The sequence below is a fragment of the Caloenas nicobarica genome, chromosome 5 (genome assembly GCF_036013445.1).
Source record: "Caloenas nicobarica isolate bCalNic1 chromosome 5, bCalNic1.hap1, whole genome shotgun sequence".
NCBI lineage: Eukaryota > Metazoa > Chordata > Aves > Columbiformes > Columbidae > Caloenas > Caloenas nicobarica.
In genome coordinates, this window is record NC_088249.1 from 66,418,104 (window position 1) to 66,433,401 (window position 15,298).

A 15,298-nucleotide genomic window follows, 5' to 3' on the forward strand; every position below is an offset into this window, starting at 1 on the left:
AGCACCTCACGTGGATCGTTCCCAGCAGACTTCACTCGGATCGCGTCAATCAAATGCTAAGAAATGCTCGTGAGGGGAATTTGTTATACAGCAGGATTTTAAGTCTTTCTTAGACGCGACACTCTGCCGTTTTTCGGTGAAAAGCAGGTAAACTTCAGCTGGTTAAACTTCAGCAAGGGAAAAACGCAAGTTAAACTTATTATTCAAAAAACTATTATTATAATTATTATATATATATTTATATATTTGTATATATATTTATATATAAATTATTATTATTATTCAAAAATATTCGAGCCTGAGAAGGGGAAATTGATGCCTTTTCATCCTTTGCTTTAAAGGATAAATTTAGGTATATATAGCAAAACAAATTTAAGATGCTAAAACTGCAGCTGCCTTCTCCACAGAAGTGCCTTTCAATATGGTTTTTTCCTCATTGTTAGAAGAGCAGAAAAACCCAAAACAAACCAAACAGCAGCTGTGTATTTGAAAATTTTGTTGTTAATAAAATCCTGGTACATTTACATACATGACAACAATTAATGTACAATTAACAAAGCATTGTAATATTACAGCAACGAAAGAGGACCTACATATTTGTACAGGTAGCTGGAGCAGCTACTTGAAAATACTTTCCAAGAGAAAGCCTCTTGTGGTATTTTTCAGGCTGGACCGATGAGAATTTTGAACCCCCTGCATGGCTTTCTGATAATAAATAGGGTTATTGAAGCTGGTGATGTTCAGAAGTGGCTGCGGACCTAAAGGACAAATCGGAATGTGCCAGGACCAACGTGTCTGTCGGTTCGTGAGCCTGCACGGAGCGTTTTTATCCCTGCCTGCAGTTTGTTCCTGGGGCAAACCCTTTAGGAATGAGGCGATGTCAGACTTTGATGGGTTTGTTGGGAGATGCTGGAGTGTGTTCTTCCCTTAATCTACATAAACTGTGTCCATGTTGTGCTGAGGAGCTTGGGCCCAGCTGAGCATCCTCCTTTAGTTATGTTATTAATTGTTGACTTTCTAAGGAGCAGCAGTTCACTGAAAACCTGGCTGCTGCTTCTCCTTCGCCCACCTATGACCAGCGAAAGCATCTTAGCAAATGTTTTGGGGGTTGCTAAGAAAGGTCTGTGGGGTTATCTGAAGGTCTGTCTTAAAGCTATCGGTAAGAGCAAGGTCTGTGGTTTTACACGACTGCCTTCCTAAGGTTGGGCTTATTTAAAATTAAAAAAACCAAAACCCACACACAAAAGCGTTGCTCCCAGAAACCAGACTGTAGATTGAACTGTCTCCTTGTAGTTCTCTGAAGTCTAGAATGAGGCCTTTTGGACCAGAAACATCTGTCTGCACATCTGGCTGATGTGAATCTTGGGCATTTTGAGTTGAGGCATCTTAAATGTTTAAGTGCTGCCACCTCTGGGAACCAGCCGCGTGGGCGCCGTCCCCACTGAGGTAGCAGGTCTGTGGAAAAACAACATTGTTCCATGGAAAACAACATTGTTCCATGGAAAACAACATTGTTCCATGGAAAACAACATCGTTCCATGGAAAACAACATCACTCCGTGGATGAGGCTGTGGAAGCCGAGACCAGAGGTCAAAGCTTCTGATCCCCACTAGCTCCGGAGAGGGAATAAACCACCAAGCTCTATGTTCTTCAGGGTCTTAGGGAGGCGTTTATTGCTATTTATGCTTTTGGACAGTTTTCCAGCATGGTGCTAGCTCCTAGTACACCTGAGGCTTTTAGAAAGCATCCTTTGTGGTGTCAGGTCTCACAGGTAACATTCAGAAACACGTTTTTAAGGTGGAAGTGATTGAGACTATCAAACCTCGATAATGAAAGGGTAGACTGTCGTCTTTTTTTTTTTTTTTTTCCTTCTCAAAGGTGAATCCAGATTAACAACCAGCACAGTGAAACCGTATTTAAAAAATGCAAAAGAACAAAACCCCAATTTTCCCCTCCCAACTCAGTTCTTCATATTAAGCTTAAAGAGTAATTTCAGAGTTAGTATTAGTTTCTACTCAGCTTTGAACATCTACAAAATCTCTCTCTCAAGGTGCAAACAGTTTGGGGGGAAAATGTATGTCGGAGTCTCTTTCAACGTATAGACTGGTGTTTATAGTGAAGCAGCGTGTGCACCAGCCTCTGTGTTCAGACAGGGCCATAGGATTAGAAAACTCCTCCTGCGCAGCCTTTTAACAGGTAAAATGACTATTGCGTGGAGACAGACGCAACTACACATGAGGCGTTGGGTCTGGGTAGGTCGCCTCACTTCTCTCCAGCCCTGCGTTGTGCTGGTTTAAATGGCAGCATCGACCTTCCCTTCGGGTTCTTCGCGTCCTCAGTTCTCGTTTGCGCCGTGACGGCGTTTCTGTGATGGCAGCGGCGCAGAGAAGCCGGCTGTCCCCCCTCGGCGGGACGAGGCGCCCTGGGCCTCGGTCCCTCCACGGGGACGTCCAGCAAGATCCAGAAGGCGAACGGGAAAGCGGCGCCTTTGCCTGACCACGCGTCCCCCGTGCGGTTGGAGCTCCCGTCGGCGCCGCGTCCCCGTCACACGCGGGAGGTGACGTACACGGAGTGCAGGCGGCCGGCCAGCGCTGTCTGCAGGTCCCGCAGCGGGTCCAGACCCTGCACTTTGCTGGTCCTGCTGGAGATGAGCTGCCTGAACGAGTCCTGCTCCAGCAGGGAGCTCATGTGCTTGAGGAAGAAGCCTTCGCAAAAAGAGGCCAGTTCGGGAGCGTTGTGAATCTGCGGGAGAGAGGAACACCCAATTAGACTTTGCCCGATGTCACAGACCTAAAGGACGCGCTGAGCCTCTTCTCTTTTCTAGCGCTTTTCCCTTTAATGTTTTTCTAAGCCAGAAAAAGGACGGTAGTAACAGTGGAAAAGCACTGAAGGTAGGACCAGTGATGGCTGATAATTTCTTTCGGTGCTTTTTTGCAGGCAGGGAGGCATTTGAGGGTTTTTTTAAAAATTATTTCCCGTGATGTCCTGCTGCTGGCGTGCGCTCCAGTCTCCTCTTTGGGCAGGAGCGAGCAGCTGGTTGATAAAGTGGCCAAGATACCTGTTCAGCTGGGCAAAAAGGGAGTTTTTTGTCCTGCAAGGCAAAATACTGCGGTGCCAGGTGGCACGTGCTGCTCGTGGCCATGGGGGTCACAGGATGTGAACCTAAGTCCTAGAAAAAGGAGCCGAATGTGGGGAAAATTCTTCTAAACCACGTCAGGTGGATTTCTGGCTGTGAGCTGGTTCCTTTTGTTTCAGAACCAGTGGGGGAAGCTCAGGAAGAGGAGAAAATGAGCCTTGAGTTCAGTATGAAGTATGGCGGGCCCACATTTCTGGGAACTTTGTGCATGCAGTGATTTAAGGAAAAGTACTAAAAAGGTCAGTAGGGAATATTCCCTTCTCCCTCTCTACCACTGCACACTGTTAAGTTTTAGGTCCTTGAAAGAAACCAGCCTGAGTTCCATGGAAAAAATGGCAGAGTCAGGAATAGAAAAGGATCAAAGTGACACTACACGTGCATCGTTACCAGCCCTTCGTGTGGCCTTTCTGCTTCTCTCTACGGGATCTGACCCTGCGAACTTCCAGGAATGGCAGAGTATTTCTGTATTATGCTATTAGTAACGTGAGTTTTTTGCCATAGAGGCGAATATCTATGTCACGCAGCAGAGTTTATGCCAGTTCTGGAGCTGTACAGGATATATTTGAGCAGTAGGGGTGCTCGGAAAGGGTTTACTCCTTAGCTGCTGTACTATTTAGCTGGATTGCCTGTGCTGCTCTGAGGATTTGCATCTCCGAGGCTTTGCTGGGTGATGTTGCTGTATCAGCCTGTTCTGCGGGGATCTCGCTTCCATTTCGTTATTGATTTAGACAAGAAAACGTCCTGGGGCTGCACAGGACTCACAGGCTGGCACTACAGCATCTCAGGGCTTGCGGTGGGGTTGAGTTGCCAGCGCAGCGGGTGCCGCTCTGTATTGAGTTACCAGAACGAGACGCCGCATTCTGGGTCCTTGGAGGTTCTGAAATAAAGCGGTTTGGCCTCTGTACCTTTGCGTATTTGTAGATGTGAACGGAGTTCTCCAAGCTGATGGTCTGGGCGCAGAGGATTTCGCAGTGTCGCTGGAGGCCGTCCAGTTGGAACAGGCTGGCGGCCGACAACAGCTTTGGGGACGAGAGAGAAGTTGTTTGAGACCACGAGCTTTGAAAGGCCTTTCCCCTACCCCAAAAAACCAAATAGCTGTGCGTAGCCTTTAGCTGCACGCTTTACTTTCACCAGGGTATTTATGCCACCTGCTGCCACCCCCCCGCAGCATTTCATGGACGTAATAAAACATAAGCGGTAGTTCTTATTTCCAAGCAAGGGCGTTTCGAAACGTCAAGCTCGTTTCAAAGGGTTAAGGATGCTTTTGGGTTGGAAGTCGGCTGTTAACTCCTGGATTTTGCCTTTCAAGCTCTGTTTACGCCCCCGCGCCCTCAGCGAGACGTAGGAGAAAACGCTCTCACCTCTAAGATATCGCTGGTGGGAATCTCCATGGATTCTGTTCCTCCGTAGTATAAATACTGCATCAGCATCTGAAACGGGCAGAAGGCCACGCGTGGAGCTGTTATCGCTGAAGTCGCAAGAGGCTGGGAACGGCCGAGCTCCCCTTCCCGCCGTGTTTTCCCCCCTGTTGCAAATCCGCTTGCTAACACTTATTTCTCCCTCAGACTCCGCAAAGGGCCCTGGTGAGGATTTTAGGTGTGACGGCGCGTGTCCGAGCAACACAAAGGCCGCTGCGCTTCTCACCAGCCCCCAGCCCCAAAGGAAAAGGCCTCATTGTCTGCAGGGCGAGCGAGAAGCAGCGTCTGCTCCTTGATCTGCCTGGGCAACGACCCCCAAAACCGGCCCCGTCTCATCTCGGGAAGGACGGGGTTTGGTGTTGGCGACAGAAGTCGTGCTGGCGTCCCCAGGGCTGGTAACCGGGCGTGGGGAGCGCACGCGGTGCTGACCGCTTCCGCCGGCAGCGCAACCGAAACAAGGCTTGGTCTTCCTTTTTATTTCAAAGTTTTCAAAGTTTTTATTTTACAGGTTTTGAAGTTTTCAAAGTTTTTATTTTACAGGTTTTGAAGTTTTCAAAGTTTTTATTTTAAAGGTTTTGAAGTTTTCAAAGTTTTCATTTTAAACTTTTTATTTCAAAGATTTTAAAAACTATAAAAACTTTAAAATAAAAACTTTAAAGTTTTTAAAGTTTTTATTTTAAAGGGTTTTTTTTAAAAAAGTTTCTATAGTTTCTATAGTGTGGGGTTTTTTTAAAAATTTCTATAGTTTTGGGTTTTTGGTTTTTTTTAAAAAAAAAGTTTCTATAGTTTTGGTTTTTTGGTTTTTTTTTTTTTTAAAAAGTTGCTATAGTTTTGGGGTTTTGTGTGGTTTTTTTGTTGTTTTTTTAAAAAAAGTTTCTATAGTTTTGGTTTTTTGGTTTTTTGTTTTTGTTTTTTTTTTTAAGTTTCTATAGTTTTGGTTTTTTTGGTTTTTTGGTTTTTTTTTTTTTTTTTTAAAGTTTCTATAGTTTTGGTTTTTTTGTTTTTTTGTTTTTTTTAAAGTTTCTATAGTTTTAGTTTTTTGGTTTTTGTTTTTTTTTAAAAAAGTTGCTATAGTTTTGGTTTTTTGGTTTTTGGTTTTGTTTTTTTTTTAAAGTTTCTATAGTTTTGGTTTTTTGGTTTTTTTTAAAAAAAGTTTCTATAGTTTTGGTTTTTTAAAGTTGTCTTATTTTGTATAAGGGAATTACAGGGCAGCGAAGCTGCTTTCCAGCAGAACCCTGAGCAGGATGTAGATCTCTGGTGTCTCAGTGTTCTCCACGCATCATAACTGAGATTGCTGTCGAACACCATCATCTTCACTCATCTGATTCTATTTGCCATCAAATTGTTTAATCCCATGCAGTATTTCACTGTTCTTTCTGATTTGTTGCTCTCTCCAGTGAAGCAAACGTTTATCTTTAGAAAGGTTTTGCTGTAAAAATGCTGTTAAGGGGGCTCGTTTCAGCTACATTTTCTTTTTTCTGTCATAGCCTGAGCTGCAAAATTTGGATGTTGTGTATCCAACACAAAACTTGTACAGCCCTTTCCAGCAGGAAAAAATTGTTCTTATGGTCAACCTCATTCTGTGTAGGTGAGATGACAGTACTGCTGAGAGCAGCTTTGCTGCTTTGTTTGCTTATATAAAAAAAGGAAAAGCCTCAACCTTCTAGTGAAACAGTTACAGAACCGATTCTGCACTTCACGTTCCCCTGTTCTGTACCAGACTTCCAAATCTGAAACACAGATCTGGAAACGCTGGAATAACTGAATTATCCCACTTCACTGACTTGTTTCTTTCCTGGGATGTGTGTTCAATAACCTACTTTCTCTCCAGCATGAACGCATCTCCCTTGGGTCCAACTCCAGACAGAGATGTCACACAAGCAAAGAGCAATTCTCAATTTTGAGCCTTTCTTGAAAGGATTTCTGATCATCTGATTCGAGTTAATACAAAGCCTGGCAGTCCACCTGCTGTAGTAAGTTTCCTTTTTGCTTAGCGCAGCAGGTAAATGGTGCTGTAAATAGTACAAAAACGGTGTCTTAAAAGCACAGAACTACTTTCCGTAGAAGATTAGTTTCTCGTGCTTTACGGAGGAGTCAGCTGCCTGGTAAGAAATAAGAATCTAGGCTGGAGGTTTCTGTTTGAAGGTTGGTCCTTGCTGAAAAGTTTTCCCAAAGATCACAATACTCCTGAAATACGGGTGTGTTGAAATTAACTCCAGCTCGTAACTTAACTTAGAGCTGATGTTAAGCCTTGGCCCTTTGGCTTCTAAGTATGGGAGAAGATGGAAAGAGTAAAGAAAAGGTAGAAAAAGCTACATACCTTGAAAATATTGTATTTCATGTCGCTGATTTCAACGGTCTTGCTGCCATGGCTGTCGTGTTCTGTTTTATTGGTCATCAGCGTCTTAAACCTGAGAACGGTTTTAACAGATTTGTGTATTAGTGCTTCACATACTCGTCACCTATTGACAAACAGCCTAAGCAAGGGGAACTAAAGATCCTTCCTCCTTGTTTGCAAGTTGAAAATGGAAACATTTCTTTCCATTTAATGGCAATTAATTTAGAACTTCAGAGACAACTTAGCTGGAAATTGCTTGGGTTTGATCCAATTGCACCTTGTAATACTTGCAAAACATGGTTATCGTGCCAGTAAGGGAAAAAGAAACGAGTAACCGCGCAGGTTTTTAGGGATAATTACTAGTTATTTCTGTCCATACAGCTCTGGGAGTCTCTAACACATAGTAGGAGTGGCTGGAAAAACTCCTCGTCACACTCTTGCTATTAACACAAGCAAAGAAGATGCAGCTTGGTCCTGCAGCCCTGAATTATGGTCTGTAGTCGTACCCTTCGCAGGTAGAAAGCCACTCACCTGTTAGATGCAGTAACCAGCAGGACTTTGTGTGCATAGAACAGCTTTCCTTCTACTAAGAAAGTTACATCAGACATTTCTTTATTGTTTAGAAAGTGAGGATCTGTTGGCGTAAGGAAAAATTAAAAAAAAAAAAGGGTGAATATTTTTTGAAACTGAGGATGCTTTAAAAAAAAAAAAAAAGCCAAGAAGGTCAGTGTTGTGGTATCTTACCCAGCCGAGCCGGCAGCGTCTTTCGGATCTCGGGAATGCTGGGGATGGGGCTGCTGCCGTAGCAGTGGGTGAAGATGGACGCGAGCTGTTGATTGATGGAATCGTTCTGCAAGGAGGAGGGAACAGGAATCAGCAGTCGGCACGTTGCGTTGAGCAGGTTTCGGAGGTGCAGTAACAGTTCGCTCGAGGCTTATAGCGACTGCGCTCCACAAGAATAACCTCCCGAGAGAGGGACGAGCCCGTGATCTGAACAAGGATGTGCTGGTGGAATGTTCTGAGCAACAAGAGTCCAGCAGCAACAGCCCATCCTCCCACTGCTCTGTAATGGGAGCCCAACAAGCACCTTCTCAGCAAGATCTGATTCATGATACCAATTTACTGTCAGATATCAAGTTCTGGGTCCTTGTTTGCAGTTTTTTTCTAGTTAGCCAAGTTGTATCTCTTGCTTTTAATGTAAAGGACAGTTACAATGCCCAGCACCGTGTTGGTAACTCTCGCTCTTGCATTCACGTGGTTTCAAAGCCAGCTGCTGACCTGGACTTCACCAGAACAACGTTCACTGATTTTGAAATTAATGCCTTTACTGTGAGGGCTGCATATCAATTTAGAGAAATGCTACCAGGGCCATTTTCATACCATAACTCATTAGGGACTTAGCACAGGAATTCATTAGTTCTTGTTGTGCACTAATTTGTACAACAGCAAAAAAACCCAAATGCTTGATTTTTGATACTATTACAGAAAGTACTAATTACTTTGCTGGTTTTGAGGATATCAAACATGAGCTGTAACCCTTCGTTGACCAGTTCTTCATTGTAGTCCTCTTCCTTAATGGTGACAAATTCCCGTAAGAGGGTCTGGACAACCGAGTAACGGGACTGGTAGAAGGTTGTCCGGAGTGACTCGATCCACACGTGGAGCTTCCACGGGACTCCTGTAGCCACAGAAAAAGGAGAGTGAAAGATGACAATTTGCTGAAGCACCTGTGAGTAGATAGTTCTGCTGCTATTAGTGGCACTGAAGATCTTTACATACATCCTAACAGCAGATATATTTTTGCCTTGATGCTAAAGATGACTGAACTGGGTCACAGACAGATTAAGTGACTTAGCTACAACAGCAGAGGTACCAGGACTGTAAGGTGGAACTTTCTGCTGATCGTTAAGAACCAGAGACTCCCTGTTGTGTATTCAGCTCCAGGATTAGTCAGAACTACAAAATAAATTTGATCTGAACCTGTAAGAATACCTAACCCTACACAAACAGGCTGCGAGGTGTTTTCTCCTGGTTACCTGTAACAGACTACACACAGAAACCTTCAAAGCTTCTCTTTCCTACCTTTAGATCAAATCTGTTCTTTCAGATTAAACCATTTCATCTCGGCTGTTATCTTTGGTTTTGAGACCAGCCTCTTTAACGCTGAATTTTAGGTGTCGGAGCATCTGATGAAGACACGTGGCCCTTGCTTTTGATACTTGGGAACAGAGGATCCAGCCCAAAGTAAGGGGCATCCCAGATCAGCGGGAGTTTGAAAAAAAACCCACGTTTTAATTTCAATGTGACAGCTGGGTCCCATAAGCTTGGGTTAGCTTTGCAGTTGGGGTCCCAGATTTTTCTCTGAGTGAAAGGGGCAGAGGAAAAAAAAAAAAAAAGCTTTTTGCACCTTAACTACACGCAACGCTTAAAACAAAGAGCTCACCGAGTGCCCTGAGCTCCATGGTGATGTCCACGTAGCCGTGCTCAGCGCTGTAGTACATGGCCTCCTGCAGAGCCTTCATTCGCGTTTTACAAAGCCGGACTTGGCCCTCGCTGGAGCTGCCCTGGCTGGAGGTGTCGCTCTCCACCCCCTCGGCCAAAATCTCCTCCAGGGACAGGACATCGCCCTTCAGCTGCTGCGGCTGCGTCAGGAGCTTGCGCAGAACGTTCCTGAGGAGGAAGAAGAGATCTCGCTTATTAATAGATGAAATATCAATTATTCAAGCGGGACTATGGTGATTTAGGTTTAGGGGTCTGGCTTCATTAATAATAATTTCCTTCCCAAAGAGATGCAGCGTTGAAAACACTAGCCCTGGTAGCAAGGGTAAAAGGATTTAATATTCTCCTGTGCATTAGTGATACCAGGGCGTATTTCAGAGTGTTGGGGCGAACTGGTTATTTTGCAGTCTGTACTCTGGCATAGAAGCAACGCTTCCTTCTGCCAGCCCGAGCTGGGTAACATCTTCAGCTCTGAACTAAGATTTATTTTAACAGAGCGTCTGTTGGGACTTCTGCTGTTTCCCCAAGTGACCATCTTCAAACACTTACGTTGATTCAGTCAGACTGGCTTCCTCTATCACTAAAAAAAATGATAGCTCTGCATCACTAAATCCAGGGAGAATTTTTTTGTTTGTTTGGAATTTCACGCAGCGGTTGCAAGAAAGAGGTTTCTCTTGTTTGCGTTCAGCTAGTTTACAAAGTTTTCATCCCCGTTGTCTGTCCCTGTGGCTGGCTGGAGCCACCTGCAGCATTTGGACATCCCCATCCCAGCAAATCCACCCCAGCACCGAGCTGTGGGGCTGAATTGCCGCTAGCTGGTGCTCTCTTTGCACCCAAAAAAAAAAGTTAATTTTGCGCTTTAGGATCACCCTGCACTACTCAGTTGGAGAATAAGCCTTGAATTTCAGAGCTTGCCTGGTTAGGTGTTGCAGAACGTTGTGGGAGGGGAACAGAATTGGGAGGTAGATGCTGCTTACCGTGCTCCTCCAAGGGCCGGCCGAGCTGCTGGGAGACCCTGGGCATCTCCCAGCCCATCTACATGGGCGGTTTCAGGGCTGGTTTAATTAATTGGTTCGTTACGCTTACGTTTTTTCTGGGAACAGAAGGCTTTCTGGATGATTTTGTAAGTAATGTGTTAGTTCTAAATAACTACCCTGCAAAAAGGGTTGGAAAGCCCAGTTTGCCTTTTCAGCGTTTTAATGACTGATCGGCCATCCAAAAACCAGAGATGCAGTCAAGCAAATTCTGCCGCAGATTATTTTTGCCACCTTAATGTGATTAGATTGTCTCAGAACATAAACCACTACCTATAACCTGCCCCTAGATGGAACTTAGTCTGCTCACATGTGGTCTAGAACCAGGTCCTACTTGATCTTAGTGCTGCAGAGCCAGACCAGCAAGCGAGAGAATAAGAAAAAAAAAAAGATATTCCTGTTTTCTTTTGTGCTTTTGATTAAAATATAATCCCTTTTTATTTTAATCAGAGTTGCTGAATAATGAAAGCCTTGCATCATTTTTTTTTTTTCAAAGTGGCGTAACAAAGAGCAATTACCGGTTTAAAGAATCTTTCCGTCCCCCAAAACTCTCAAAAGGTTTTGCCCACATCCAAATTGGAATAGTCTGAGAAAGCGCGCGGTACTAAAAAATAGTTGCTCTCTAGAGAGTCTTAACAGCATCTTCTGAACTGCACACCCAGAAATTTGGGTATAAGACATATATATATATATATATATATACATATATACATATATACATATATATATATATATATATATATAAAGTCACAGGAATACCTGCAGTGATAGCATTAGGCAAAGAAAAAATAAATTCTGAACATGACCGGGGTTTTACCTGTGCCCGTGTGCAGCCGAGTGGCTGAAGCAGTTCATGTCTTCGTGCAGCGACGAGGAGACGCCGTTGACTTCCAGCATGCTCAGGAGCGGATCCGCGCCCCTGCTCAGCAGCAAGCTCACCAGCTCGTAGTTCCCTAGGAAAAATAGACAGAAACACAATAATGATTCCCTGTTACCTCCTTGAAAACATAGGACTGGTAGCAGGCGTGGCACCAGTAACTTTTTACGCTGTTAAGGCTTTCAGAGCATCCTGCAAATCTCCGTTAGGCTTCCTAACACCTCGGAGAATGAAAATGAGAATTAAACTGATCTGGCGCTTTCAATACATGCCAGCAGAAACCAGTTTAACTGGGCGAGTATATCGGTGCACGCTCGGCCAGGCCTCTTTTCCACCGGTTTCGTTGGATGCGGTATCGAGCGGTGGCAAGAGATGGAGCACAACGAGTGTCCCTCCTGGGGAGGAGCCCGGTGTGTTATCCCTCCAATAGACTGGAGCAGAACAAGCCAGAGACTCATCTTCAGAAATGCTCAAAAACGAAGCAGAAAGAAGCAAAGGAAAAAAAGTAAAACCAGTTTGAGGTAAAAGTATTGAAAAACAACTTTTAGGCCAGCACAGACTTGTTCACGGAATGCTCAACTCGTGACAGTTTGGTAGAAGAAATGCAGAGTTTGACTTGTATTTAACGAATGAATAAAACAAATTTCTTTCTCTAGCAAGTTATTCCTCCCCAGGCTGAACTTAAACTTGTTAATTTTTACATCTGGAAGTTATTTAGATCCAAGACATGCCCGGACGAGACAGTAGCTGGTTGATATTTCTTGACAGTGCCCTGTGCAAAGGCGTTGTAGCTTTACTACGGGGTCGCAGCAAGGAGGTCAGCATTGGTACGAGTTCCAAAAGCAGACGCTCGTTTAGTGCCCACCGAGCCCTTGCAACGTGACGCCGCCTCTTAGTCGCTGCCAACCCTACTGGTGGCTTAGAAACGAAAACCGGATTTTTTTTTTAGTAGCTCGGAGCGCAGCGCAAAGCGATTCCCAACGTGTTTTACAGACGCCGGAGCCGGTTGCGTGTTGGTTGTGGCTAACGTGGGGGGGCTGCCCCAGCTTACCCGCTGCCGACGCCAGCTGCAGAGGGGTCTCGGCGTAGTTGTCTTCTCCGCTATTCACGGCAGAGCCCTCGACGTGGGCGCCGGCGTCCAGGAGCAGCTGCGGGAGACACAGGGAAGACGAGGAGACGAGAAAAGAGCGACTCAGAAAGAGAAAACAGAAGAGGCTGGGAAGGAAGAGCAGCGGATTCACAGCAGAGGGTGCGCACGGGCAGAGACCATCTCAAAGGCTAAAGCAAAACATCGATTACAAGGCAAATTTCCTGCGTGTTTCCTCGCTCAGCCTAGGGCTGAAGCATCCGCATCAATGGCAATTTAGAGTTTTCTTATTTTGCATTAGCTGTGCTTTCAATAGTGAGTTTGTTCCAGAAAGGTGCCCAGCTGGCAGCTTGGACGCCATCACCTCCCTTTCTTTTTTCCTTTTTTTTTTAAAATCTCCTTGTTGTACATGGTTTTGCAATTGTAATCTCCCAGCTCCGAAGAGCTCCGCAATCAGAGCTGCTCTTTAACGCAGGAATTCCATCTCATTTAGTTTCAGGCTGTGTGTGCAGGAAACACGGTTCCTGCAGGGAATTAGCCCCGGGGGCCAAACATCCCTCTTGGAACCCACTGAGCGAGGGGAATTATCCCCTCCCAGACGATGGGGAGAAGGTTACGAGATGATGGGGACATTTTACAGGTGACATTGGGTCACCCTGAGCACAGTGTGCGGCTCTGGACCTTCTCCCACTGCGCGCTGTACCCTACAATATTGTCACAATTTTAAAGTTTTCAGCCATCCCCAATCAGTGACGACCTTGGCCTTGGCACACAGAGCACAGACGTTCACATTTTTATTATAAAACTTTTTGCTGGTTTGTTTCTCTCTGGAGACACCAGCTATTCCATGTATCGCACAGTAGACCTTATCCAGAAAGGCGATTTTATACACCATGACATCTGCCCTTTTTATATAATAATAATCACCAAATGAAAAAGGTTCATGTAACCTTTAGAAGGTTTAAGCAAAGTAAAACAAACCAACCTTGTGCATAACACAATCCAACAGGAGCTTTGATAAATACTTGACTACATCCCCTGAGAGAATCAATTCTTCTCTCACATGTAAATTAAGGCTGTCCAACCTCTGTAATACCAAATTTGCCAGGTGGAATCTAGTGTCTGTAATTATTTACAAATGTACACAAACAAAAAATGAGTTTGTGCAGCTCCCATTTGCTTACATCTTTTATTTCCAGCCCCCCCACTTTAAGCAGAAGGTAAATTAAATTCACCAGTAATTGACTGTCCGCTGTGATCAGCTTTGAATTTATCTTGAAATTCAGGTGGGATTTCCAGGATTCCACCCCGTTCCGCTGCCCCTACATTAATTCCACGGAGAAGGGAGCGGGTGGGATGCAAGAGGCTCAATTCCCACAAGGGTTTAAAGTCTCATTCATGCGATTCTCAAGGATTATAAAGGAGGTTACAGATGATTTGCTGCCATTAGAGCAGAAATCAGCATACGCTTAATTTTTGCCCATGTAAACGCATAAACCAATTAACATGTCAGAAAGCAGTGGTAAAGCCTTGGACTGATGCCGAAACCAAAGTAAAATAAGGAAACGTGCTGTGTTTTGTTGTCGAGGCCTCGCTAGGAATTACGTCATCATTCCCAATTCCGCGAGAAGAGCATCGGTTAGGTTCTAATTTTCCAAACGTGCGATTTTTCACCGGTTTTTAGGAGGTTTCCGCCAGACTGGCAGGTTTTCCCCGGCTCACCTGGACGACCGAGATGTGCCCGTGTAACACGGCGAAGGTGAGAGCCGTCCAGTGCCGGCTGTCGGGGTGCACCGAGGGGTGTCGCGGGGACGCGCCGGGGACCTGCGAGGGGGGAGCCAGGGGGTCAGGAGAAGACAAGCTGCTAAATTAACGTGATTAAGTTACAAAAGAAGTACCCATCGTTAACCAACCGACACGATAAATGCTTTCAGCAAAACGAGGGGATATTTTTCAAGTTTTAGATCCTTCTGCATGACAAGAGGGAGACCGAGCATTCAGTAACGCATTGTTTAGAAGCAGAAGGCTTAGTTTATATTTAATTAATAATTAATAGATGTATTGTAAGTAAGAAACTAAACAATTATAACTAACATCGGCAATTATTTCTTAGTATAGATGTATGTCAACATTTTCAAAAATTGTTAATGCATATGTGATAATTATGTGAACATAAGCAACACAAGAGCATCCAGTCTTTGGAGCACTCACGGAGGATGATCCCCAGTGCTCCCCAGCGCTGATAAAATAAAGAACGCCGCCTAACAGTAGAATTGGGTCTGCTGTTAAGTTTATTTCTCTGTTTCACAGGAACCACCGCAGTGTCTGTCTGCTGTAATCATGAAATTTGTACAGAACTGGCTTTTTTCTTTAGAAGTGACAACCCCGGGGAACAGTAACTTACGCTACTTAGAGGACACTCCAAGAGGGTTTGAAGGTTTTCATCCCCCTCCCAAATCCCCAAACCAAAGGTTTCTGAAATAAATGCTTTGCTCAGAAGCTTCCAGAAATGAAGCCTTCAGTTGTGAGGAGAGATTTCACAATTGCTCTTGTTTCCAGATGAATAATTATGGGGAGAGGGTTTTCTGTTACTCACCGGTATATCTAAATTTGCTCCAGCGTCTATGAGCATTTGGACCATGGCTTCATCCCCAGCAGCGCAGGCGTACATTAGCGGGGTCATACCCTTCGGGAAGAAGGGGAAAAAAAATAAAGTTATTTTTCTATACCTGCCAACGGTGAAACCGTCACAGATGCAGCGAGTTTGAATCTTAACGTACAGAAGATTTTGCGTGTGCGTGTGCAGGGACAGCACGTATAAATGTTCAGAACATTTCGGTTTCTATGCAGAGTGGCACGATGCACTAGGATTGGAAAGCGATGGGGACAAAGCATCAGGGGACAAGACT

The 15,298-nt window shown here is 44.7% G+C and overlaps 1 protein-coding gene across 1 annotated transcript in view; it reads right to left on the bottom strand.

Moving 5' to 3' along the window:
• Positions 1-518: 518 nt before the first annotated feature.
• ABTB2 (ankyrin repeat and BTB domain containing 2) overlaps positions 519-15,298 on the bottom strand; it is a 122,270-nt gene continuing 107,490 nt past the window's right edge. Inside the window, exons 6-17 of the mRNA XM_065636943.1 lie at positions 14,986-15,075; positions 14,112-14,213; positions 12,354-12,450; positions 11,243-11,378; positions 9,336-9,562; positions 8,392-8,570; positions 7,637-7,742; positions 7,424-7,526; positions 6,875-6,965; positions 4,498-4,566; positions 4,042-4,155; positions 519-2,742 (exon numbers count right to left, since the gene is read on the bottom strand). Coding sequence (XP_065493015.1) covers positions 2,545-2,742; positions 4,042-4,155; positions 4,498-4,566; positions 6,875-6,965; positions 7,424-7,526; positions 7,637-7,742; positions 8,392-8,570; positions 9,336-9,562; positions 11,243-11,378; positions 12,354-12,450; positions 14,112-14,213; positions 14,986-15,075 — 1,512 coding nt within the window. The 3' untranslated portion in view covers positions 519-2,544. The remainder of the gene's footprint in view (positions 2,743-4,041; positions 4,156-4,497; positions 4,567-6,874; positions 6,966-7,423; positions 7,527-7,636; positions 7,743-8,391; positions 8,571-9,335; positions 9,563-11,242; positions 11,379-12,353; positions 12,451-14,111; positions 14,214-14,985; positions 15,076-15,298) is intronic.